This window comes from Canis lupus, chromosome 1 (genome assembly GCF_011100685.1).
Source record: "Canis lupus familiaris isolate Mischka breed German Shepherd chromosome 1, alternate assembly UU_Cfam_GSD_1.0, whole genome shotgun sequence".
Taxonomy (NCBI): domain Eukaryota; kingdom Metazoa; phylum Chordata; class Mammalia; order Carnivora; family Canidae; genus Canis; species Canis lupus.
The window spans coordinates 53,998,684-54,025,988 of record NC_049222.1 but is presented as its reverse complement, the minus strand read 5'-3'; the positions used below and the strand labels follow the sequence as shown (position 1 = coordinate 54,025,988).

The 27,305-nt window shown below is 45.8% G+C and overlaps 2 protein-coding genes across 2 annotated transcripts in view; both read left to right on the top strand.

Moving 5' to 3' along the window:
- PDE10A (phosphodiesterase 10A) overlaps nucleotides 1-13,686 on the top strand; it is a 298,525-nt gene extending 284,839 nt beyond the window's left edge. The window contains 3 exon segments of the mRNA XM_038526520.1: nucleotides 2,720-2,800; nucleotides 5,578-5,666; nucleotides 7,930-13,686. Of these exon segments, the coding sequence (XP_038382448.1) occupies nucleotides 2,720-2,800; nucleotides 5,578-5,666; nucleotides 7,930-8,047 (288 nt within the window). The 3' untranslated portion in view covers nucleotides 8,048-13,686.
- Nucleotides 13,687-15,809: 2,123 nt separating this feature from the next.
- On the top strand, nucleotides 15,810-23,671 carry LOC119870150. The gene is made up of 4 exons (XM_038525487.1): nucleotides 15,810-15,834; nucleotides 21,123-21,478; nucleotides 22,425-22,546; nucleotides 23,434-23,671. Exons 1-4 carry the CDS (start codon nucleotides 15,810-15,812, stop codon nucleotides 23,642-23,644), a joined length of 714 nt encoding a protein of 237 aa, XP_038381415.1. The 3' UTR covers nucleotides 23,645-23,671.
- Nucleotides 23,672-27,305: the final 3,634 nt, after the last annotated feature.

Here is a 27,305-nt window from a genome sequence, read left to right as displayed (position 1 = left end):
CAATTCACCTGCACATTATAAGTTCTTTTTTTTTTAATTTTTATTTATTTATGATAGTCACATCAGAGAGAGAGAGACAGGCAGAGACACAGGCAGAGGGAGAAGCAGGCTCCATGCACCAGGAGCCCAACGTGGGATTCGATCCCGGGTCTCCAGGATCGCGCCCTGGGCCAAAGGCAGGCACTAAACCGCTGCGCCACCCAGGGATCCCACATTATAAGTTCTACAGAGTATATGGGCTTTTAACTCATGACGCTCTGACATGCGAAGCAACCATGGAACTTACTTTCACTAATACCTTTTCTTGACTGGATTATCTGCATTATCAGAAACGTATGTTTTATTTCTCAATTTGCTTTCTGAATTGTCCATCAAATAGAGTCCTCTCTTGTTCAAGTGAACCCACAAATACCTGGGCCCTTCTACATATTCAAATGAAATAAAATGTTTGCGTACCTCATTTGGCTCGAGGACGTTAAAAGGACATTCGGAGGGCAAAGAGTTTGGTCATTGCTGATTTGAACCATTCAACCTCACCCATATAAAAGAAGGGATGTAAGAGGTAAAAACCAGTCAGTCATTCAGTTGATAGTGTAGTAGAAATGATTTATAACGTTAAATTTTTTCATGATGGCAAAGCCAAAAATTTTCATTGGATGAGGACCAGAGGCCTGGAGTTGGTTATACTCACGGTGTGACTTCTCCAGAACGCCTAACATGTTGTGCAGGCATACTCCTGCGTGCTTTTTTCCTGTTTTGTAGTGTGCATCTCAGAACCTCATTACTGTCAGACTCCATTAGGAAGGTTGCTTTAGGTGTATGTGTCTGACCTGTAATCTCTGACTTCACTATCAGTCAACTTAATTTGCAGACATATTTAAAAATGGTAACTTCCAGTACATTCTGTAAATATCACATGAAGAAACTGGTCTGAAGCTACCCTATTGTTTTGCAAATAATTTTATTTAACTGATATAATTCATACTTTAATACCTATATTTGTATTCTAAAATATGAATCAAAACGTGACAGATAAGTTAGGTAGATTTTCTCCCCTCTCTATTCTGCACTGATTAAACTGTCCACAAAGATTAAGCTCCCAAAGTTGCCTAGGGTGCCATCTTCCAGGAATATGAGGTCCTGGGGAGGAAGCAGAGGTTGTCACTGTGTCTTGGCAGCAACCTCCCAGTTGTGCACTAGGTCCCGCCTCTCCCCATCTCTCCTCTCCACAGGACTCGGCCTCCTGGTGCCTGAATCCCTGGTGCCGTCTGACCGGGCTGGCTGCCTCTTCCTGCACAGTTAGATGAGTAGCCACATAGAGTGTGGGCTTTGATGTCCTGGGGCTGGGGATGGAAGTCCTGCTGGAGCACCGGGGATCAAACCTCTGGCCAGCTTGCTGACTCCTCTCTGTTCCTTAGTCTCACATGCAGGCTAGGGAAGGCTGATTCTGACTGAGTGAGCACTCTTCCCAGTCTGGCTCTCCATGCTATTGGGATGAGGACAGAAATCATGAACTTGAGCCCACATGAGCCCGCTGCCTCTCTCTGCCATCCCACGTCTCAGCCCCTTGGATCCCCTGAGTCGAGTCCCTCCCATGGGTGGCCATCCAGGTCAGCTCCGCTCTCCCCCTGCCTTCTGCAGACCTCTGGGCCACTTGCCCCTGGAACACACACCCCACAGTCCTCCTGGGTTCTCCTGTGTAGCACCAATCCTTGTTTGCGAGTACTCTACATTGGCCAGTCATTGTTTATTCACAACCTTTTTACTGACTGGACTATAATATCTTTGAGCAAGGGGCCCAGTTAGTGTCACTCACTTAGAACAGGAAAGGAAAAAGGTTGAGAACCACTGAGTTAATATTTAAAGTAATAATACTAGAGCAAAGCTATACTCGGTACCTTTGTCCTATACAGTAACATCCTCAGTGAGGGCTTTAATAATTTGTTTTTTGACCCTCCCTTCTGATTCCTGAAAATAAGCATAATTGTGAAATAATTAAAATAGTTGAGTAATTAAGAAACATGAGGGAAAAGTGAGGTAGTAAGGAAAATGTTGGGGTATGTTAAGAAAGAAGATTTTTAACTAAAAAGAGGAAGATAATTTTTAAAATCTATAAACCAGGGATAAGAATATGTAACTTACAGTATTTCATGAAGATTGAATGAAATAATATTTATGTTACTTATCCCAGAGCCTGCAAAATAGAAAATCTTTAATAAGCATCTGTGACTACAACCCTTAGGATGATGTGTAGCCAATTATACTGTATCTTTACTAGCACGTCTAGCACGCTATAGTTTATTCTTGACATACAGTATTTCCCTCTAAGCCCTTGCTTCATCCAGTTCAGCATGCGTGAAAATTCCTTTGAAAAATAAGTGAGAAAGAGGCCTTAAGGTTATCCCATACCTTGTTCTTGTCATTCCTCCTCACTATTATCTGTGTCTCCTCTCGTTATAACTTTTACTAACTTCTGCACCATGAAACCAGGAGAGATGAATGCATTTCAGATCAGTGCGCAATTCAGTTGAGAAGAACCTCAGGATAAAAGCCAAACAATAATATGTTAGGTTTTTATTGTTTTGATATCTGTTCGTGTCAATAGCCAGAAACATCCATTGTGAAGACAAGTATCGAATAAAGGGAGCAACTCATTAATGCCAAGATTTCGTAACTCTTTATACATTGAGAAAGCTTGATTTTCACTTGTTTATCTTAGGGTGATGAAATGAAGAAGTTGGGAATTCAGCCTATCCCCATGATGGACAGAGACAAGAAGGACGAAGTCCCACAAGGCCAGGTATGAATTCTCTTATAAAGTCAGACCATGTAAGGTGGTCATAAAATCATACATACACTGTGTTGGAGAACCCAGGATTAGGAAATTGTAGTTGAGTTTGAAGAAGCCACAACTACCTTTGCCGTCAGTTCTTTCCACAGATGGAATCGTGGTAATGGATGGCTTGAAATGGAGGTATGGATGAGTTTGAATTGTTAATATTTTTTTAAAGATTTTATTTATTTATTAATTAATGAGAGACACACACAGAGAGAGAGGCAGAGAAAGAAACAGGCTCCATGCAGGGAGCCCGATGTGGGACTCGATCCCGGGACTCCAGGATCACGCCCTGGGCCAAAGGCGGCACTAAACCCCTGAGCCACCCAGGCTGCCCGAATTGTTAATATTTTTAACAAGCAGAAAATCTTTTGTCAGTGAATGTGCAAAGGTGCTTTTTGGAGAGTAACATTATAGATTTTGATCAGGCCCACTTTTGCTAACAAATAATACAGAGTGTTTTAGTACATTTTGAATGTTGTGTTACCATCAGTTGACATTAATTATTGTTTTTTTTTTTTTTCAGGTTTTACCACATAATTTATGTCACTTTTTTGATGTTTTGACAGCTCTTAGGCCTTGTCAGTTCTGCATTGTGCACATGTGGCACAATCTATTTCTCAGATTATTGTCTTTTTAAACTACCAATCTTCTAATGCCATAATAGGGAAGTTAGCTATAGACAAATAATTATAATATAGAATTTTGTTTAGAAAACATTTCAGGGGGATCCCTGGGTGGCTCAGCGGTTTAGTGCCTGCCTTCAGCCCAGGGCATGATCCTGGAGTCCCGGGATCAAGTCCCACATTGGGCTCCCTGCATGGGGCCTGCTTCTTCCTCTGCCTGTGTCTCTGCCTCTCTCTCCCTCTCTCTGTGTATCTCATGAATAAATAAATAAAATCTTTAAAAAAAAAAAAAAGAAAAGAAAACATTTCAGAAAACTCACAGGATGGTGGTTTTTGAATAAGTTTTCAAGTGTTCCTACTTTCCTACTTTATTTAAAGTCAGTCTATTCACCATTAATACCAAAGTTGAGGCCAGTCCACAGTTTTTCAAAGATGTCAGCAGAGATAAAGACTATGTGGTCTTCTCATCCTCCTGGTCCTCAGTACACAGTATGCTCGTGTCCTTAGCTGCTGTGTCTGATCCGGTGCTCACAGTTCCTTCTCTGTTGAACATGCACCAACACGCCTGACCTGATATACCTGTTCGTGTGTGTATTTTGCAGTTTAGTTTTTTTTTATTATTGTTTATGAAACTTTCCCATATATGTTCTCACAGAGATCCGCCTTCTCTGTCTGGTGTCTGCTTTTCATGTCATATTGTAAAGGTCCTGTCCCACTGTGTGATTATATCAACATTCACCTCTGTTTTCTTTAGTTACTCTTTCTTTCAACACTATATTTGATTTGCTATTTCCTTTGAAACTTACCTTGCCATGTGGCCTCAGATAAATAGATCCAACAAAGTTCTTTCTTGATAGTTAAGCTGTCATCCCAACAGAATGCATTGGATAGCTGAAAGTGCTATCCAAGAATGGGCTGTGTTCTAGCGCCATTTTATTTAAGAGAATAGTTTGGTTTTTTGCCCAAATTACAGATCCATTTATAGCATGAGAGAGTTTTAAATAAAATATCTCTATGATCGACTAGCATTGTACCAACTGTATTGCTTCTGAATTGTGATTACCATTAAATTATTCTTTGCCATAATAATAAAATGCTTTACCTTCCAATATTTCTTTCTTGAGATCTTCTGCTCCATGACATCTGCTAAAGCACTAAAATAAGAAAAGCCTCTGTGTGAGTTACTAAGTTAAAGATAGTAGTGCAAAGGCATTATTCTAGTAATGTTACTGTGACGACAGACTTTACAATAGCAGAAAGGGACCCAGTAGATTCCATTCTTCTGTGTCCTTTGGTGCATCTCACTGAAGTTCAATTTTTTAGAGAAAAAGGTAAGCCCTGATTTGGGGGTCACCTCATGCAAAGAGCCAGTAATATCTTGTGCACATTGTCAGCCACCTGGGCAGTTATCTGCAGCTAGACCATCTGCATTCTCTGCTGACATCTTGTATCTGGCCTTCCGTAGGCCAGTCTGGGCCAGCAGCATTTATTTGTACTGTGGCCTGAAATTCCTAATAAAGTGTCATTTAATATATTTTTTTGAAGTATCACAGATTAAACACTGTGAAGTAGGGCCTATTAAAAGAACTGTAACATGCAAGAACCTTGATACAGTCAGTGAGATTTGTTGTAGGTCAGAAAAAGGGAGGTGGGTGAAGAAAGCCTCGGGAGACCACATGGGGCACCAACAGCCAAGGGTAGCAACCCCACAGAACACCCTGCACTGATTCCCAAATATTAAGTTGGAGAAGAAACCCCCATGTAGCAGAATAGCAGGTTTAACTTTGAAACGTCTATGGTAGAAAACTTTGATCAGCAACAAGAGCTGTACTTGAATTTTAACTTGATTGATCTATAAATGGAATCTCATTGAATATTGAACTGGGTTTTGGATTAACTTCCTTTTATGTGTGTGATTTTGAGGACATATTTTAAGACATTTTTAAATGCACTCTGCAGCAGTGTTCATTGAGCCCAGATATCATGGAGCAAAACTAGGAAATTTAATTTTATAGTTAGCTTGAGAAATAGAAGCTTCAGTTGAGAGATGGAGTGCTTACTAGAATGGCTAACATGCACTTTTTTGTCTTCCTATGCGTGGCTCTGCTGGGGCAGCTGGGCTTCTACAACGCTGTGGCCATCCCCTGCTATACCACCCTCACCCAGATCTTCCCGCCCACAGAGCCTCTCCTCAAAGCATGCAGGTAGGTACCACAGCTCAAGCTGGGCTGTGATTTAAAAGAAAGACTCCATATAGAATTTTTCTCTCCTTCAATGTGTGTGCTATGTCTTATCTACAGTTTGCAATAAAGGTAATTTTATAGGCCGTGTGTTTGCCTAGGTAACAAATATATGTTAAGAGTATTCATAAAGTCTTCATTCACCAAAAAGGAGCAAGAAGGCATTGGGTTTGGGTTTTGTTAGGACTCAGGGATCCATGCCCCAATACGGTTTTTAAAAGCTAGGACTGTGATGTGTGTTCAGGGCTACTTGTTAGAAAGAGGCTCCGCTGAATCCTGCAGTTTCTTGTGTAGATGAGGAGGAGGAGGCTTGACTGTGATCTTCTTTCTCTGGGAGTTTTATTTTCTTCCTCAAAGAGATGTAAGTCATCTGTCATTGTCTCTGCTTAGGACTCTTCTGCATCCTTCCCTTATTGCTAATGAGGGATGAACTCACCTAAGAACATGGGATTTTTTTTTTTTTAAGATTTTCATTTTACTTTGAAAAGAAATTCCTCTGAGGAAGTCAGAGGACAATGACCAGAGCAGCCGTTCCTGTTGATTTTTTGTAAGAGAGTTGGTGTCGCACTGATTTTTCTAACTATTTAGCCATGGAGCACCTTTGGGGGCTGGGGTAGGCACACGGAAGAGCAGAGGACAGACTCCGGGTTTAAACAGAACCAGAGGCATTAGTATACATTCCTACTTTCTGCTGTTGAAACTCATTTCATGAACTAATTATATTAAGGAAAACAAAGAAACAAAACCAACAAGTAAGAAGTTAAAAAAAAAAAAAAAAGATCCTGTTTTTTCCTACATAAGTGGTGGTTTCTGTTTCTTCTCTGCTCTTGGGGAGGCAAATATAACATCCCAGCTTATTTTGTTGAGCCATCACTGACCTTGATCAACAGTTTATTAAAATATTCTTTTATTACATAAGGGCTGAGCCATAGGGACAATACAGAGTATGAGCTGAGACTCCTTCCTGATGGAATGAGGTTGGCAAAGTCAGTTCCCCACAAAAGAGAAAAGGGAATATCAATCAAAATCCATGTTATAAAAAAAAAAATTCTAAGTAGCAATCAAAAGTCTTTTCCTATCCAAAAATTATCTGTATTTTATGTTAATCTAGAACCAGCAGAATGAATGCCTGCTGTCATTATTATCAACCATTGGGATCAGTATTTTCAAAGCTGTCTCAGCGGCATTGGTGCATTCTTGCTTCATTGCACTTGGCTGAACCACAGAATCTCTTCAATGCCATTTTAATCTTATTAACACTTTAAAAATTTATGTATCGTTGGTGTCCACAGAAACATGGCAAAATTAGTGTATATCTTTTTTCTAATATATCAAAAAATCTTTTTGGGTTCGTGATGAGAAGATACAAAAGCTGAAAGTGCTACATTTTTCAGGTTATATTTCAGAGATTTCTTTTGTCCAGAGGTGTCTTTGCATGTGTGTGCTTTGTATGAATTCTGTGTTTGTCAGTGCAAGGTTCCCTTCTGATTTGGGCTTTGTATATAAGACAGCAAGGTGGGAGGTGTCGATCAGATCTGCGCCTGGGCCACCCCGTGGGGTGAGGGGGTGCCGACACCATTCAAGGAGATAGGGACACCTACAGTGGATGAATTGCAGGTGTGGAGGGAGAAAGACCCATGGACAGGGGCACGGGTGGCCTGCCTGAGACACAAAGATGGCTTTGCTGCCACAAAGAAGTTCCTAACATTGGTACCACATGAAACTTATGGTGACTTTTTAATGTAAGACTCAGTGTTCAAAATAAGGCTGCCCCCAGTTTCAGGTATGATGTGGCAGAGCCAAGCCCGCTCTCCACTGCAGAGTGTGAAGTCCTGGCTGTCGGTGCTGTTGCCGAACATTCTCGCTGCCCGGGCCTCCCTCCCTTTCCATTTACCGTGGAGCTCCTGGCTAGGACCCCCTGCAGCTCGTGCCCCTTTCCAGATCTGACTTTCTCACTGGTTCTAAGATGGTAGGCCCAGAGTTCGTGGGACAAGGTATCCCCTAAGTCTTGCTGGCTGGAGGCTGTGCTGCAGGAACGAGCTGCCCAGCCACGTCAGGGAGACGTGCAGGGATGCCACCCGGCCTTGGCAGGCTGGTCATTGTCGACATCAGAAGGGCACCGTGGCCATCATATGTGATTACACCTCAGGGTGGTGTGCTTAATTCTTCAGATGGAATCTGGAAATCCTTTTGAAATATCACCTGTCCCCACATCTTTTATCCTCAGGAATAACCTCAGCCAGTGGGAGAAGGTGATCCGAGGGGAGGAGAGCGCAGTGTGGATCTCATCGCCGCCAGGGGCCCATGGGCCCTCGGAGAAGCTGCCTGTGAAGATCGATGACTGATGGCCACCCGATGAGCTGTCCCACCTGCAGATGCTCGTCCTGCTTCTTTGACTTTTCTTCCTTTTATTTTTGTGGGGGGAACCTACACCTGGTAATGAGGATGTAAGCCTCTAAAAGAAGGTGACACCCAGGAAACGTGTAAGCAGATGACTCCCCACCAGTCTCATCTGTCACACGTCAGAGACAGTGATCAACCAGGACTACCCCGTGACCACAAGTCAGCTGTCCAGGGGACTCCATGTGACTCGAGGACTGGCCTTTTCTCACATTGCTGGGCCTTACTGGGAATGGACAGGAATGATTCAGAAGGGGGTCCTTTCCCGTTGTAGTTGTATCTTTCCAGTGAGGGGTTGAAATGGTACTATTATGATGTTGTACTCTGGCTTTAACACCAATGTTGCTTTGATGTTGTTGGTTATAAATAGGAATTTTTACACGTTACTATTGTGAATGTTCGTGTGTGACCTACTCGTAATTAGCGTGAATTGTAGCTGACAGCCTCAGGACAGGTGTCACTGAGGGGACAGAGTAAGAAGTGTCTTTCTGCAATCAGTGATGGAAAATAGATTCTTGTGTCAGAGCCTCATGAATTAAAAGTTAGGTGGATGACAAGTGTATTCTTTAAGTTTATACTAAAGGGCTTGGATAAATAGATTTAACACTAAGTGAGGTAAGACTTTCTATCCTCTTGAGAGGAGATTCAGATAAACATAAAAAATCTGAGAACTCAATTCAAAAAATGTCGAAGAATATTTTTTATTTTTTTCTTCATTGTAGGCAAATTTTCTAAACCCTTTGCCTAAAGAACAAAACAAAAGCAAGGCATATGAATTTTTCTTGACAGATAGGTCTTACGGGATGTCAAATGTGAATGTCAATAATAATTTCTTTATATTTTCACTTGGTGTCATTGCAAGAATTTAGACTCACATTCAAAATGAGAGGTTTATTCTATGAATTATTTAATTAAAATACCATACATTTCTCTCAAAGTCAAATTAAACCATAAAATTTAAGTTTTGTGTAATTTTTACTTTGATCTGCTGCGCCCAACCCCGGTTCATTCCCTGCTGTGTGCTCAGTGGTCACATTTCAGGAGCTCTCCGTCCACAATGGGGGAGTGGAGGAGCCCTGTGCAAGCACATCGGGGCACATTTCTTGCTCCCTCCTCTGCTCAAGTATCCAGTATCTACATGCAAACCTGTAGTGTGTAGAGTCTTCTGTATAATTTTTGGTGGACTAAAATTACTCAACAATGTCAGTGTGTTTTGAAAAAAAATACACCAAAGTAGTAGTCCAGACCCCCTCCTACAAGGATTACAAGCCAGTCACTTCGGGTTCATATTACAGCTGTCAAGATTTTTAGCACAAAGGCAGGGTCACCCCCAGAGCTGTGGTTAGTCCTGACCTGAAGGAATTAGAGAATCAGAGGCTCAAGGAGTGGTAGGCAGATCCATAACAAACCGCTTATCTACCTACTATTCACGTGGCAGGAAACTGAAATAGTACTTTTGATAAAATGAATTTTTAAAATAATTCTTTTACATATTCAATACTGTACACATTGTTATTCATATGGTTTTTGCAAAAAGAAATCAGATGTTCCTACAACATGATTTAAGTTGTAGCAGAGTTAGCTATATATAAACATTGTTCTTATTTTAAAATTAACACTATGTGTTCAATTTCCCTATGGGCTTCTGGAAGTTGCCATCTTCCCTACATGGCCCTCCATTTGCTATTGTAATTAATACAATATGAAGTAAAATGAAGTATCTAAAGAGAGAAATACCATGGTGGCTAGACACACACATACACACACACACACACACACACAAATACGAAAGTATATACATATAAGGGATAGAGATGCAAACACATCTATAAAAAGTAAAAACTGGCCCCATTCTTCAAAACCTGATTTTTTTTGTGTTGGAAAATGTATATTATTTGATGAAGAGCTGGGTAGAAAATGCCCTTTTCCATGTTAGTGCATTTATTGGATTAAATTCTAAAATGTTGCATGTTTTTCTGCACTCAGATTTATGAAACTGGACCTACCAAAGTTAGTGTAGTCATGTAATGGGACTCGACTAAATCGCAAGGCGGTGGGCAGGAAATACCATCGAAGATCGTTTAATTAAAAGGATCTTAATGCATGGATTTTGCTTGTTGATATGGAAAACAGTCACATGGGGAGGAAATCTTATGGCTACTTTTGCTTTTTAAGATTGCTTTTCTAAAGTTATTACAGAAAATTGTTTTATTTTGATAGAGCCAGGTGTATTGTATTACTGACATTTTCTTTGAACAGTTTTCCAAAGAAATGTACATGGATTGACTGGTTGGTTGATTTCTCTTGAAATATTGTCAGAATCAAAGCAAAGTTTGAACAAAGGAAGGACTGTATTCTAATGTAAACTGTTAGTATTCTTAAGATCTACTTAGGAATCATGCATTTACCTAAAATGGGTCCGAGATGCAGTGACATTTAGTCGATAATCTGCTTTTGGAAAAAATGCAGTTAGGAGCACTTTTATATTGGGGCAGATGTAGTTAGCAGACAAACTTTTTGAGTTCTGTGCTCATCTTTTTCCCAGATCTTTTCTTGAAAGGGCAGATGGCTTTTATTACCCAAAGTTTTGACTAGTTTCTCATTAAGGGTGGTTTTTACATTGGACCGAAATTTCCCTGTTCAGAATAAATTTGGTAGCCAGCCGTGAGTATAAGGAGAATGTTCCATTCGTGGAAGTTTTAATTGGTTGTGCCAATTTACAATGGACAGTTTTATTGTCAGGTGCAATTACTCCATCATGAAATGTCAAACTTAGGCAACGGAATAAAATTCTAAAAATTTCAGACATCTTATTAATTAATAGTTGACTGTGGTTTAATTAATTAGAAAAAATAAAACAGATATGGAAAGTAATTCTCAAAAACGGCAGTAATTCTCTTCCTGGGGCAGGATTGAGATCCACTTCCCAGCCTCCGTTATCTCTCCAGGGCTCGTCAGAAAGCGGTGCTGAAAGTGAGACCATGCTGAATTAGTTAGCATTCCCGTCCTCATTCTGGACTCTTCCCTCATAGGGAAAACATCTGTGCAGATGCTACAGTACTGCGTAAGATGACTTGTTCTCACAGCATCAGAAACAGGACTACTTTGAAACTGGATTTGTTCAGTGTAGGTTTCCTCTTCTTAGCATGCTTTCTAGATAGCTTTAGATTTTTTTTTTATTTTGTACAGTCTCACTGACTTTTTCTTTCCTGGTATGTTTAGGCACACTAGATACATTTGTATGTGATACATGTAGATAAATCCTCAGCTACCTGGATTTTTTAGTAGATTTAGTTTGAATGTCATGTTTCTGGTCTTTTAACTCAAGGTTTGAGCTTTAATAGGACTAAATTACTCACCATGCCTTGCTCTGTGCCTTTATTTTAAATACTGCAATTTTACTTCTTCATTTGCATATTTATTATTTTGCCTTTCTTGCTTAACTGTAATTAAAAACAAAGGGATATATTCAGGATTAATTGGATCAAACTGAATGGATAGGACCATTCTCTCCTGATCAGACTTCTATCCTTTATTTGATGTCATTCACACACACCCTGATGACTAACTATAACCAATGAACTGTGCAGAGGCAGTCTTTTTTTGCCAAAATCTCCAAGAACTGTGACACAGTTATGGTGTGATTTTATTGGGTTTCAGGTACATATGCATGATTTAGATTTTGAAAATCACTTCTAACCTTTATTTCAGACATGTGTTTGCTTTTGCTGATTTTATTTAGGGTTTAATTCTTTAAAGACTTATTCATTTAGTCACATTAATATATTCCCTTTTATTGCCTGACTTTAAAATCTCTGTAAAATGTAAATGAGCTGTCAGGTCTTGCCCCCCTCACCCTGTCCCCTGCTTGTCAGCAGCGCATGGCCCTTCTGTTTTACCTTTGCATAAGTATCTACCTTGATACACATTCCTGCCCATTTCTTTAAACTCCTAATCTTAAGTTTAAATTAGTGATTCCCAATGCAATACTTTACACTCTTTGGTTTTCATCCTTTTTTGTACTGGATATTTTGGTTGTCTGAAGCATTAGATGGATTTCTGGGATGGTAAAAATAGCAAAAAAATAAAAATTTCAGTGGTGTTCTGGTTCTAAATTAAAAGGGTGGGATAAAGAGAAAGACATTAATGTTTCCCAAGAAACAGTATTCAAATTCAAAGAAGCATTACTGTCTTCACTCAACTGCTAAGTTTCTGGCCTCTGGACCCCACAGTGGACAGCAGTGCCATTTGCCTCATGCATGGTTGGACCTCACACTACAGGGCGTGTGAGGATTTGGTAACTGAACGAGCAGACCCGAGTGTGCCCCTGCTGGGGTGTGGGTTCATGTGGCCCAAGGACCCAGCCCGCGAGTTAAGAGCTGAGTCCAATGTGTCACGTAGAGAAGTGAGTTTACATGTGTCAGGTGTCAGCTGATAGTTTGAGGTACTTTGTATTTGCAGAAGTGTAAATGGCAAGTCTTTATTCCTGCTGCAAATTGAGGTTGCGAGGTGTATCATCTGGTCCCAGCTCACTGGAAATATCATCAGACCATGGGTGTTGCAGCTTTGGTTTTCCTTCACCCACTTGGATAATACCCAGTCCTATGCCCTATCTCCACCAGCCTATGTAGATGCCATACAGGAATATTATTTCCCATATAATCTGTTGGATGGCGTGTGTCCTACGTACGGATTTGATGCACACATTGAAAGTACATCAGATTTATCTGTGGAAGGTGCCCCTCATTCACCAGACCCAACCAAGTGACCCATGTGAAATCATGTGCTTGCCCAAAACACTGTGAAAGTTACCAAAATTTATAGACACGCAGCATCTTGAATCTTTCTGAAAAGAAAAAAGGTGGCTTTCTTTTCAAGTCCGTATGAGCAAAAGAGATCCTACATCCCCACGTAGGTCAGGTCCCACGCTTTTGCCAGCAGTGATCTCGCTGACCCCAACTGCTAAGGTGTAAGATGGGTTACAAGCTGTCCAAAATACAATGCGCTGCACAGAAAAATCTGTAGAGTTGATGGATTTGTATCCAAAGTTTTAGTGGGCTCTCTTTTAGGAGAAAGAATTCCAAGTGAACAGTATCCGACTTCATTATAGTTGATGAGTTAGCAAACTTAAAACAATTATTTTATATGTATGACATATAAAGATCTTTGTAAAATGCACAAGTGCAATAATTTAAAGAGGTCTTAACTTTGCATTTATAAATTATAAATATTGTACATGTGTGTAATTTTTCATGTATTCATTTGCAGTCTTTGTATTTAAAAGAAACCTTTACCGTTATGTTTGTATAATAGAACAGTAATCATTTATTATAACCGAGGCAAGTTGTAAATAAATTCATAATTCAAACCGCCAGTATATATGCATATATGGGTGTTACACTGCAAAATCTCGCTTTGTTTTACTTACATGCTTAGAGCAGCAAGAAATCTTTTGTCGATATGTAACTATACACACAAAGTATATATATATATGTATGATACATGAAATATATGTAGAGATGTTCATAATTTTAATGGATATCCTTTGGTGTGAATAATTGAATACAGAGTTTTTAAAATATCATTTTTCACGTTTATCATTTGCTCTCATTTTGCGAGGAAGCCAACAGATGTTTTGCATGTTGAGGAGGAGGTGCAGAGGCTCCATCACAGTGTTTGCTCCAGGCCTCGTCTGCGTAGAAGACCCCAAGTTCACGTTGGTGTGATGTGGTGGGTCTGCTTCAGCCATTTCCTAGCAGAAAGGATGAGATGACCTAAGATGTTAAATCATGTGACGTGATTTATTAACTCCATTGTATAATTTTAAAGGTTCAAAGACTTTGGGAGAAATGAGTGGTCGTTTAGAGCGAGTGCTTCAGATTACCAAGCTCATGGCCCAGAGGGCCGACCCTAAGACTCCCGAAATAGCTTCCCTGGTCTCCAGGGACCCTCGGAACAGCAGACTCCCTTGGCTAAGAGCGGGGAAGGACTCCCGTTGTGTGCATGCTTGGGTGTGTCAGTGTTGGGATTCTCTCTGCTATAGTAGAAATGTTCTAGGCTAACCCTCACGTAATCTGTATACCATGATGCATATACTCATGGCTTTATCTTGGCAACTCTGCTTGAAGAAGTTATGTTTATCTGGCTCTCCCCTGCTCACCATCGGGTAGGCGGGCAAACGATAAACACTGAAGACCAAGAAGTTAGAAATGCAGTTGCATCCCCAGAACCCCCACCCCCTATCATAAAGGTATTAGAACTAACTTCGGGAGTACACAAAATAAATGTTCCCTGGAATAAAGACCTGTTACATTGTTAAATCTGAGAGTCCACAGCCTTGTTAATTAGACACAAGGGTAGGAAGCCCTTAACATAGAATTCTCCTGCACCATCAAACTCTTACTGATGGAATGCCCTCGGAGTGCACAGCACTGTATGTGTCGTAGACAGGATTTTTGTTAAATATTCATTTCCTGTGATACCAAATAAAATATTGACTATGTTAAAGTGAATTTCATGAATTAATATATCCATGAACTTATTTGATAACTCAAGTTGCAGATTGGTTCTCTGTAGAGCGGGTCTCAGTTTGAATTCTTAATGATGCACATGTCTGATTTTTCTATCAACCTTCTGTAACCCCAGAGCTTTGAGGAGAGGGACAATTCGCCATTGTATCTGCATCCTGAAGCAAAAGGAACCCTTAAAAAGCAACATTTGGATGCCTAGGTGGCTCAGTGGTCGAGCATCTGCCTTCATTTTTTTAAGTTATTCTTTTTTAAAAAATTTATTTATTTATTCATGAGAGACACACAGAGAGAGGCAGAGACACAGGCAGAGGGAGAAACAGACTCCCTGCAGGGAGCCTGATGCAGGACTCGATCCCAGGACCCGGGATCACGCCCTGAGCCAAAGGCAGACGCTCAACCACTAAGCCACCCAGGCGTCCCGAGCATCTGCCTTCAGCTCAGAGTGTGATCCCGGGTCCTGGGATCCCTGGGGGGAGCCTGCTTCTCCCTCTGCCTGTGTCTCTGCCTCTCTCTGTCTCGCATATGCATAATCTCACACATTCAACAGCACGATTTGTAAACATTTTCCACAGAATACACACTTGGCTGCTGTTCTCGTAAGAATATCAAAGCCTGATGCCACAGAAACCGAACAGAAGTGTCTTCAGTGAACTCTGCTTTTCCTCCTCCCTCCACACCCATCTCCAGTCCGTCAAAAATAAAAAGGAAGCCTCCCACCCATTGCACACAGATTTAGACTTTTCCATGAATGGTGTTGAGGAGAGAAAGAAAACTGACCAGAGAAGAAAAATGAGGAATTGATTGGAAACCTAAGCTTCCAAATTTCTACTTGGTAATTACACGTGATCAGATGATATCCAGCCTTTCTGATGCCTGTATCACTAATTAGAAATCTTGCTGTACCAGTCAATGCTAAGTCATTAGGGAAAAAACTGCAAACATTTTAGCATATGGAAAGACTGAGACACATGAACACCATTAATACATATCAAAATAACATTTCCCTCCTTATCCTTGCATTAACTAAAACAAAAAAGTATGCATCAACACCCCCATTTCCTAAGCCTTCTGAGTGAGTGTTGCCCATGTGAAATCATGAGTGTTAGGTTAGGGCACTGGTTCACTGGCACCGTTAGGCCTAAGCAACGCAAGGTCTCTTACTTGCCATTTCCGATAGATGGTCTTCCGGCTTCATAATCCAGGTGGGGAGGACATGCTACCGTAATGCAAGCCAGGCCATTGTTTGACATCTCTAGTTGCCGGAAAGTTCTATCTGAAGTCGTCCTGAAGTCTGTAGCATTATCATTTCTATTCCAAGATACCGGCTTGCAACACATGGATAAGTCCGCTTCCTCTTTTATCTGACAAACTTTCAATTATTTGTAGAAAGCTGTCTTGCCTCCTTATGCCCAATCGAGTCTTTTTTTAAGTTTCTAAAAATGTAAACTGGCTTAGGAGCCTATTTATTCTTGACAATCCTCCCCCTAGAAATTCGCCAGTGACCTGCTGGGCCCCTACATAGTACAGAATAAATTGTTTAAGGTTCATGAGTTGGCACAGTGGGCACCTCTCCTGCAATTTCTCTGTCTCCTGTGGCTTAGTGACATGAACGTACATCTGTCCTTTGAGAACCCCACGTCCCTAACCTTGCCCTCTGTTCTCTGCTTCATCTGCTCCTCCGTGGAAGCTCAGATGTTACCTATGTGTTTGAGAATCGTGTTCTCAGTAATTTCTCCATCCTGAGTGCATTCCCTCTGACCCCTACTGTGGGGACAGAAGGGCAGTGCCCCGCTGCACCCACATGCAGGGGACCGGTGTGAGCATATAGTGAGCATTTATGTTTGCCAAGCACGCCAGCCAGTTCAAGGCTCACAACGACCCTGGAGGACGCATGTTACCACCACTGTTGTGAGATGAGGAATATGAAAAACAGGCCAAGTGTCTAGAACATGAGAAAGCAGGCTAGTCAGGGGCCAGCCTCCTGCACTAGCATCACGCTCAGCATCCTGAAAGACGCCTTTTCCAGCATCTGTCCACAAGGGGTGCCTCTCGACGAACACAGGCACGTGGTTTCAAAAATTCATAGTAGCTGACATCTTGAGGGAACGAAGCTCTTACGGCTATTTTTTTATACACTGACAGTCTCCTGAGAGAAGGTATGTTCAGGTTTTCCGCACCCAGCTCTAAGGGGCGCCTGGGCGGGGGAAGGAAGGAATGCGGCAAAGAGCAGGTGAGGTGTGGACGCGCCGCGGCCTGGAGGCCAGGGGATGGGAATCTGATCAAGAGGATCCTGGTACCTGCTTTTCCCCCAGAGCTTGGGGAAGGCGGCACACCTCGCAGGGGGCAGTCTCCTCCCATCCGGCCCAGCAAGGGGACAGCAGTGGGCAAGGCGGCCCGAGGCGGCCAGGCCGACTGAGCCCACACCTCTGCTCTGTTGGTGGATGGCAACAGGTGATGTGTGCTTGGGGGGCAAATGGGGTCACCCTGCTTCCGGGAAACTGGCTCACAGAAACACAGGCTGGCTCAGGTACATCCCTGAGGTCTGGTGGCCAAGGTCAAGGACCAGTGAGGACAGTGCACAGTAGCCCGTCTGGGCAGTGCACTCCTTGCCCCTCAGCTCACCCAACCTGCCTGCGGCTACACCTACACCTCGGGAGGGACCGCAGCACCAGGAAGGCCTTCAATTGGATCAATTCAAAACCCAAGGGAGGGGTGCCCGGGGGCACTCAGGTATTGAGCGTCTGCCTTGGGTTCAGGTCGTGATCCCGGGGCTCTGGGATCCAGTCCCTCATCGGGCTCCCTGCTCAGCGGGGAGTCTGCTTCTCCCTCTCCCTAAGCCGTCCCCGCTGCTCATGCTCTCTCTCAAATAAACAAAATTTTAAAAAATAATAATAAAACCCAAAGGAATTCAAGGCACAACACTTTTGGTCTTATTTATCTGAACATGATTGAATTCCGTTTCCTATATTGGACAAAGTAGGAGTTCAAGGCAAATTAAGTATAGTTCTAGAAAAATAGTTATATATTCTCACTGAGTTCAGAGCCAGTGAAATGTGTATCTGCTCTACTGACATACCTTATCCCGGGTTTCACACTCATGGTTCCAATAACTGAGAGATTTCTTTAGCGTGTATTTGGCAAGGGCCGGTGGAGACTGACCCCCTTGTAGCAGCCAGACAGAGACAGGGTTACGGAGGAGTGAATATCTAGGTCTGCGCAGTGCGATGGGAATGCATCTCAGTAAGGTTCTAGCATCAATAGAGACGGTTCCTCACTAAGGGAATTGTTTAAATCCCATTTGTACGAGTTGCTTTCCTTTCAGATAAAAGTGCGACTCCTATTCAATGCTCCATGAGCATTCACGATCTATCTGGGTCAACCGGGGGTGTTTGGGTTCCCCTGAGAACCAGAACCGTGTATGTGTGTGTGTCTATAAGTCTTCATCCCTCTGGATCTGGTTCTCTGGGGAACCCTGACCCCCTGCTCCCCCCCCCCACCCACCCCACACACACACACACACATACACAGAGGCATTTATTACAAGGAACTGGCTCACAGTGAGGAAAGCTGAGAAGTCCCATGACCTGCCATCTGCAAGCTGGAGACCCAGTTCTAGTCCAGGTCTGAAGGCCCGAGAGCAAGGCAGCTGCTGTAAGTTCTAGCTGGGGTCCTACAGCCTCAGAACCAGTAACACCAATGGAGTAAATTCCAGTCCAGGAGCAGGAGAAGACCCACGTCCCTGCTCAGGGTCAGGCTGAGAGAGCGTGCGATCCCCTTACTCCACCTTTTGTTTTCTTCAGGCCTCCAACAGATGGGACGGGACCAATGGGAGGGCAGCCTGTGTCACTCCACGCATGGATTTGAAGACTAATATCATCCAGCAGCACCGTCGCAGACGCACCTGGACTGGTGCTCAGCCAAACACCTGGCGAGCAGACACATGAAATTAGCCATCGTGCCAGGATGCTGCTTCCCCTACTGGGGACCTCGCTGTTGTTTGTCAAATACCCTCCAACTCGCAGAGTCTTCCTAGGATGTCTGTTCTTTGACTATGTGTGTGCTGGTTTTCGTTTAGGTTGGGTCCTTTGCATTCTTCCAGTAAGCAATGCTCACTTCCAGCTGCCCAGGGGCTTTGCTCTGAAGCATTTGGCCAGTGGGCCTGCAGCTCAGGCTTGGGGCCCGTTGCCTTGTCCTCTGCCTGGCTGTCACACCCTTGGCTGGTGATGGTGACTTCCCACCATGAGCCTGGCTCTGTTCCAGACACTGGGCACCCAGCCCTGAATAAAAGCAAGAGAGGCTCTGCTTTCAAGTACACACTAGTGTCGGAAGGCAGGTGATGAGTGGACCAGTCGATGCGTACGTAATGTGTCAGATAGGGACACCTGCATGGAAGAGAAACAGGGCAGGTAAGGGACAGAATGATGGACAGACGTGAACAAGTCTTTTTTTTTTTTTTAAGTTTATTCATGAGAGAGAGAGAGAGAGAGAGAGAGAGAGAGAGAGAAGCAGACTCCCCACTGAGCAGGGAGCCTGGCTCCAGCCTTGATCCCAGGACCCTGAGACCATGACCTGACCCCAAGGCAGACGCTCTACTCTTGGAGCCCCCCAGGGCACCCTGAGGTGGACAAGTCTAATGAAATGGCATTCTAGCAGATAACTGATCCAAGTGACGTTGGGGTAGGCAAGAATATGACACCAAAACTACAATGACAAAAGAAAAAAATAGCAAAATCAGACTTCACTGTAATTATTATTATTTTTTGAAGATTTTATTTATTTATTCATGAGAGGCACAGAGAGAGAGAGAGACAGAGAGACAGGCAGAGACACAGGCAGAGGGAGAAGCAGGCTCCATGCAGGGACCCCGACGTAAGACTCTATCCCGGGACTCCAGGATCACGTCCTGGGCCGAAGGCAGGTGCTAAACTGCTAAGCCACCCAGGCGTCCCAATTTCACTGTAATTAAAACATTTCTGCTTCAGAGGACACTATCAAAAGAGTAAAACCTCAATGCACGACATGGAAGAAAATAGTTGCAAATGATATATATGCTGAGAGACTTGTATCCAACATATCTAAAGAAGTTTTAAATATAAAGATGTTAAACTTTCAAAACTCAGATCTGACTTGAAGTCCCTTCCTCTCATGTATCCAGGGGCTCCTCAAGTTCACGGGAGTGTGCCCGGTGTTAGGGCGGAGGGCAGACCTCTCTGCTTGGCCCCACACTGCTTCCCCACAATGGGTGCCCTGTCCAGGGCAGCTCGGGGCATTCTGAGAGCAGGGGGCAGCACGGGGCATTCTGAGAGGGCCTCCGGATATCCTGGGTCCAACTGGATCTCCTGCATGGCTCAGGGTGCATGGAGAACTGGTTGGCCTAGGAGACCCCTGACCCCCAGCTGGTCTCAAGCTTCGGAGTCCCCCTCTCCTTCTGCTCTGCTGCTCCCCTCCCAAGACCCTCTGCTTCTCTCCCAAGCATACTCCCCACTCCCAGCAATTCCTTTTCTGAAACAAATGTGAAGCTCAAGAAAGGAGCATCATTGCAAATAATGTCTGTCCCCTGCCCACATCACGGCCCTGCCCAGAAGTGGGAGTGAACAAGGGAAGTCCCCAGAGGACCAAGCAAAAGTCACGTGGCTTTACCTCACCCTGGACACCTCCCCTCCCCCACCGCCTTGGAACTGTGCTGATGTCATTTAAGGACAAAGGGACTTAGGAAGGCAATCAAAGGAATGCAGCTTTTCTTAAGGTGTGTCACCTCATCAGAGTTGTACCTTGAGAGAAAGACAAGAACATTCTGCGAGCAGATAAATTCAGGGCAGCTAGAAAGAAAGAATTAAGATTCTCATCAGGCTGCCCGGGTGGCTCAGCAGGCTAGGCGGCTGCCTTGGGCTCAGGTTCAGATCTCAGGGTCCTGGGATGGAGCCCGCGTCGGGCTCGCTGCTCGGCCAGGAGCCTGCTGCTCCCCCTGCCCCTCCCTCCAGCTCACGCTTGCTCTCTCACTCTCCCTCTCAAATAAATGAATAAAATCTTAAAAAAAAAAAAATTCTCCACATCCTCCGGCTGCTGACTGAACTCTTCTCCACCTATTCTGAGAAGTGGAGCAGTGAGTGAGGCGAGGACAGCCTGCGTCTCTGCGGGCTGGGCGGCAAGGGGAGACAGCAGGTGCACACTGCGGGGGGTGGGGGCAGCGGAGGGGGGTGCCGGTGGGGGGCAGCGGGAGCCTAGGGTGGGGGCAAGAGGGGCGCCAGTGGGAGGGCCAACAGGGGGGCAGCAAAGTGGGGGGGACCAGGGAGAGGGGAGGTGGGCAGTGGGGGGTGCTGGGCTCGGCTGCCACCAGGCCCTCTCTTCCCTCTGCTTCACTCACACACCTTCTCTTCTTAGAGTGACTTCCACTCTGGCTTGATCTCTCTCTGCAGTCACAGTGTTCCCCCCCCCCAAAGGTGAAGAAGCCTTTGGCTGCCATGTCACCAGGAAAACACCTTTTGAAAAGAGAACACGAAACCCCCCCTTTTCTTCACATGCGAACCTGCACGGCTGCCACAGCTGCCTCCTAAGGAAGCATCTGCTCTTGGAAACGTGAAGGAAAGCACGTGGCCTGCATCAAGGCTTGTTGAGGGGGTGATCACACCTACACCTCCAGGGAAGTGTGTCCCCCACACCTGCCTATGTTTGTGTTCAGGGACCAAGACGATTGCTCTCAGCATTGAGATTAGTGCGAGCAACTCTGTTTCCAATGAAAATACGAGCAATGCAGGTGAGGATGAGAAACAGGAGGTTCCGGGCAGCACAAGTGGTGCTGGGAGTACAGGGCCCTGGGCAGCCCGCCCCCTCCCGGGTCATTGGCAGGTAGGTGGGGGCCTGGCCGGCCGTGCCCCTGTGGGCCGTGCGCTTGCTCCTGACTTACCCCGGGAAATTAAAAGTCCATCATACCAGGGTCTCCAGTTTCTGGAAAAAGCCACCCTGGGAAGGGTTTTGTGCCTCAAAGGCGCCGCTTCCACATCATCCCACTGGGAGCTGGCGGCTCACTTTTACGTGGAGTTTTCTCGGGAATTGCATCCCCATCAGAATGCCCAGGGAACTCCTGGGAAAGCCTGGCGAGCTGCAGGGCGAAGCCGGCTGGCTTGAGTTCTGTTGTTGGCAGGGACAGGGAATTTCTGCCACCGCTCCCCTTGGCTGATGTCAACAGGTGCCTCTCAGGGCCGGACCCGAAGGCTCCAGTGTCCCCCCTTCTGTGCAGGCTCAGCCTCCCTAGTCCCCTGGCCCTGGGCCTTAGCCAAGCTCAGATCTCAAACAGAGCTCAACAAAGCCGGGGGCCGTGATGGTCTGTAGTCCCCTGCGGGGTAGCCGTGGCCAGCGGGTCCCCTGTGTCACCTCTGGAGGGGCCCCGAAGCAGCAGTCTCTTCCCTGGTGGCCTTTCCCACTGGGGGCATGCGGTTGGCAGACTAGTGGTCTCCAGAAAGGTCCCTGGCCTGATGTCCAGGGCAGGTGGATACACCAGGTTAAGGGAAAGGGGGAAATTGAGGCAGAGGTGTGATGTAATTTTGGAACCTAGGTGAGGTCCAGAGCCCACGACCAAGTTGACATGTCTTTGGTGCAAAACAGTGGTTTTATGAAAGCCTGGGCACAGGACCTGGGGGCAGGAAGAGCTGCTGCCCCGGGACAGTGAAGGGTGGCTCATATACTGGGGAGCTGGACGGGGGGTCAGGAAAAGGGAGGTTTCCAAAGGACTTTCATAGGCTAAGGGATACTGGAGGCCTTGCCATCATCAGGTTAAGGTTGTTTTTCCCTCTAGGGAGGCGTTAACATGAAGACAGTTGGGAGCTTCAAGTATCTGCCAATGGGCTGCATAAGGACTTTGATTGTATCTACATTTCCTTCTGGAAGTGAGGCTATTGATAAACATGCTTTGCTCTCGTAAGTTACTGAGGGAGACTCCTGTCTTGCAGGACTGTTCTCTCCAAGTGAACTAAGGTTTTCCTTCCCTTAGCTTTAGGGCAGCCCAGAGCACCTGAGGAACACCCCACACCCCACCTGGGAGGGGTGATGGGTGTTTGCAGGGTGTCAGCTTCTGTTCTGTCCTCACCTCGCCTCCTGCTCCCTCAGCAGGTGGACTGGACTCGGCTGACTCTGGGGGAGGGAGAGTCCCCAGGGTCCTCCTGAGACGTGGGACAGGGAGGCTCAAGAGCATCTGTGACTCAGACAGACTAAAGCAGCCTTTGCTCATCACTGGTTTTGAGGGGGGAGGAAGGGGCCGGGAGCCCCAGAATGTGGGTGCCTCCAGCCCAGGAAAGGCAGGGGAGCAGGTCAGCCCTGGAGCCTCCAGGAGGAACTTGGTCCTGCAGACACCTGGATTCTATCTGGGGAGACCCATCTGGAATTTCTGAACCATGGAACCCCAGGATGATAAATTTGTTTGGTTTTAAGCTACTAAACTAAATTGTCACAGCAGCTGCAGGACACATGGAGGGGCCTCTCTGATCCTCTACCTAAAATAGTAATCCTGCTGCTGCTTTTAAAAATTACTACATCTCCTTTATTTCTGACACAGTTTAATTGTGGATATTCCCTCTCCCACCAACTCATTTGCAACTTCGTGTTCGCAAAGATCAGGGGTGTAATAATGTACGGATCGATGCCACATGTTGGGGGTGAGGAAGTGGGGACGGGCGCCCTTGAGGGAGACAGAGGAACACAGCTGGGTTTGCTGTGGCTCACACGGTGTCCAGGCAGGATGCCTGAGCCGGCAATGGTCCCGCTCCTACCACTCCCTAAAAGGACTTCCTTTAATGTTTTACCACTAGGGCTTCTTTCCTGATGGTGTTACTTCCCTCTAATGACCATAAACACCACCTCAGCCCCAAGATCCCTGGGAATGATCATCTTTCAAACCTGTGGCCCTTACCTCCGAAGGGTCTCAAGACTAATGTTCTACTAGACGACAGTAAATGCCAGCTCCTCACAGGTCCTGGAAGCCTTGCCTCTAAAGTCCTTAGAGACTTAGGCTCTCCCTAACCCCCACTAATGAATTATAAATATAAATATAGGAATAAATACATGAAAATACAGAAATAAATTTGTATTTATAGTTTGTAAATGTAGATCATAAATTATAAACTACAGTGTATAATCTGTCACTCCTCACAATCCTGGTTCAGCTCTTCCTGCCCATGGATCCCCTCCCTGTGCTTTAGTAAAAACACCTTTTTTTGCACCAAAAGCATCTCAAGAAAACTTCCTCGACTGTCCTCTCCCATCCCACATCGCCCTCACCAAGGGAGGTACTGGGTGCATCAGCACAGCCTCAGGTCACAAGCCCTTTGACTGTGACCTGCATATTCTCACACCTAAGAAATGACCCAAAGACAGGCACAGGAGTTTAATACAAAAGAGTGGAAACAGTATAAATGTGGGTCAGATGTCTGTTTTTAAAACATAAAAATGAAACACAATACAGCTATTTAAAAAGTCAGGCTCTTTAGGTACTGGTGTGGAATGGGTTCCAAGATGTTTTTCTAAGAGAAAGGCTCCAGGTGCAGGGACTGGTGAGTGGCAGGCCATCGCCTTTCTCTGGGAAAGCCAAAGTGTGTGGGGGGGGACCAGGTAGGTATGTGGCCTGGTCTGTGGGTGGCCTGCCCCCTGGGCACTAAGTAAGAAATGAGGTGTGTTTGCTTGTGGAGAGAGAAGCTAGAGGCTTGAGGAGGGGGCATGAGCAAGGCAGATTTTCATTACCCATTTATCCGTCAATGGCTTAGATTCTTCTGGAAAACCTTGGTGTTAGGTGAAAAGCCATTACATCAAAGATATTTTCATTGTTTTTAATGAAACAACCTGACCCAAAGTAGTTTTCACACTTGAAGAAAATAGTTTGATGAAATACTGAGACAGTTTTAGACAAGTAGCAAATGGCAGTCTAGAAGTCAAGAAATGTGGTTTTGCGTCCAACTGTGGGGATGTGAAGGCTTGTTTTACTCTCTGGAGGAGGAAGAGGAGGCTCGTGGAGGACGAGGGTGGGAAGAGCCACGGGGGCCCTTCTGGGGAAATTGTGTTCTTTCTACACTATTTTCTTCATCCAATGCTCAACCTTCGTGGGTCTCGCAGTTATTCTGTCCTCAAATGCCACTTACAGTTATATTGCAGAAAAGCACCTTTAGGGCAAAATCCCGGCTACACAGAGGGTTTGAGAGGCGTGGGGGCAGCGCCCCTTGCGGCCGACACGGGCGTGGCCGGAGAGCCTCCACCTGCCCGCGGGGCGCGCAGAGCTGCGGGCAGTCACCCACCTGCGCACACCTGCCCGGGCCCTCCCTGTGCGCGTCTCGGACCAGGATCTGCAGAGTTCGGCAGATGCCGTAGAGGGATGCAGAGTCAAAGCAAAGGTTTTGTTTTTTATCTATTTTTAAGATTGGAAAAACAAGAGCACGTTTGTTTTCAGGGAGATGTGCCACCGGATGGATGGCGAGGGAAAGAAGAGCTGCGGCGGGGGGCGGGGGGGGGGGCACAGGCTTCCCGGTGGGTGCGCCCCTTGAAAAGCAGGAGGGCAAGGGGTGGGGTGGGGGGCTTTGGGGGTGGAGACTTTGCTTCCACTGAGCCAGGACAGGACGCAGGAGGAGAATTTGGGGTGTGATGCGAGTGGGGCTGGAAGCGCACATCCTGACTCGCGCACCGTCTACAGGGGGCAGCGCAGAGTTCTCGTCCTGAAATGGAAACGTGTGGTCTCCGCGGGCGTGTCTGAAATTCCGGATGTGCTCCTTGCGGTCTGCAGGGCCCCCCTGACCTCCGCTCCGGGCCCGCCGGGTGCGCATCCGCAGCGGTCGGCGGCTGGAACACGTCGGCTCACGGTCGGCCTGCACTTTTCCCTACGCGGGTCACTCGGTTTCCCTCCAGAGCTGACAAAGCACGAAGGTGCTTAAAACGTTGTCCACTCTCTTTGTACACGATCAATCCTAATAGCTGGGAAGGCGGCAACATAATTTTGGCCAGTGACGCTTGCAACGCGTTGGTTGTGGTGAGCTCACGGGAGGCTCCCCCCTCCTGCGGCCGGCTCTGGCGGGCACCCTGAACGTGGGGCCCTTCCTGAGCCCCCCACCCCACCCCCAGCCACCCTTCCTCTGCGCCACTTTGCACCTGTCTCCACCTGCTTCCCCTCCCCACCCCACCCCCAACTCCCCCGCGAGTCTTGCCCTAAAGTGCTTGGCCTCCTCCCGACTGAGCATCTTTAGAGCAGGGAAGAAATCGTGCGTTTCTGCATCCCGAGCAAAGTGGCAGAGAGCAAACAGTACTTCCTGTTTTCCCGTGGAATCCTGGCGGGAGGAAGGATGTGTGTGGACCGGCCCACTGGCGGGGATGGGCGCCCGGGGGTGTTACGGGGTGTTCCGGCGCCACCTAGAGCCGAAGAACAAAATAGCCTAAGACGAATTCAAGTCAGTGCGCGCAGGTGGCGTTGTGAGCAGGGCGTGCTTGCGGGCAGGTGAGATTCCTGCCTAGAAATCTGGCCTCGAGGAAGAGCTGCTCTTTTTGGCAGATCGGTTCATTTCACAGATAATAATATCTTTCTGCCTCAAACACTTTGCTGAGATATTTGCCCTGGGAGTCCTGCGGTGGGTTTTAACGTTTGGTAGTGATTTGACCGTGGACTCCCTGCTGTGCAGGGAAGGAGGCCCCCCTGAATGGGACTGTAAATGCGTCCTACCCTAAGGGATGACTTGGGAGAAATTTAGGTCCCGGCAATAAATACATTGTTTTCTCTCGGATCCCTAATTCCACGTAGAGGGAGTCAAATCCATTGTCGTGCCAATGATTGGCCTCGAGGGCTGAGTGGGCTGAGACTTGGAGGTGTTCCCTGGTCCTGGGGCCCACACTTCCCATGGCTGCAGCTCCCAAGGCCAGGGAGCCCTGTCCCCTCAGCCCATCTGTGGAAGGAGAGAGGGGAAAACTCTGTCACCTGCCTGCCTGCCACCAAATCACTACACAGGTTGGAGCAGGAAGGCTTATTGTTTCATCTCTAGTAGTTGGTAATACAGAAACCTGGACTGCCACACATCTGACCCTAATTGATGATTAGTGGAATGTGGGGACCACTTTTCCCTGTCCTGGATCAATGACATCCTTAACACAATGTGGGCATTTTCCTGTCAACACTTCTGGCTGTGGTCAGAGGCCTAAAGACTGGATATTGGAGAGAGAAAATCAGGAAACACTTCTGTTCCTTTTTTTCTCAGGCCATATCCAAATACTTCTAATTACTGAGCCGTCTGAGTAACGCGAGACTCAGGGTGACTTCATGGTTTCCAAAACGTTCACCTACAAAGTGTCTGACCAGCATCAAGTGGAGATGGAAGAAGATTGTGTGCCCAGATTTTTCACACACACCTGTCTGGCCTTGTCATCACTTCTTCCCTGAGTCGGTCAGCAGCGAGGGGTGCCCAGAGTCACCTGTGAGAGGAGTAGCCACCATGCGAGGCACTTGAATCCTCCCTGGCTGGAGGAAGTTTAAATAGAATTACAATCTCCAAAGATAGGAAACTGAGGGATTTTTAGCTTTACTTCCCTTGACACATGGCATAGCCTGAGGAAAGAGCACAGACTGCAAACAGATGTGCATTTACATTCTTCTACTCTGCTAACTCACTCATCGTGGCCAAGTTATTTTACCTCACATGTTCTCAGTTCCCTCCTA

Excerpts from the sequence above, each read along its gene's own strand:
- LOC119870150 (XM_038525487.1), top strand. The coding sequence starts at position 15,810 with ATGGTCTTCCGGCTTCATAATCCAG. Across the intron at positions 21,479-22,424 it reads CCCTCCCGGGTCATTGGCAG|GGAGGCGTTAACATGAAGAC; the intron begins GTAGGTGGGGGC and ends TTTTCCCTCTAG. Across the intron at positions 22,547-23,433 it reads GATAAACATGCTTTGCTCTC|GGCTTCTTTCCTGATGGTGT; the intron begins GTAAGTTACTGA and ends TTTTACCACTAG.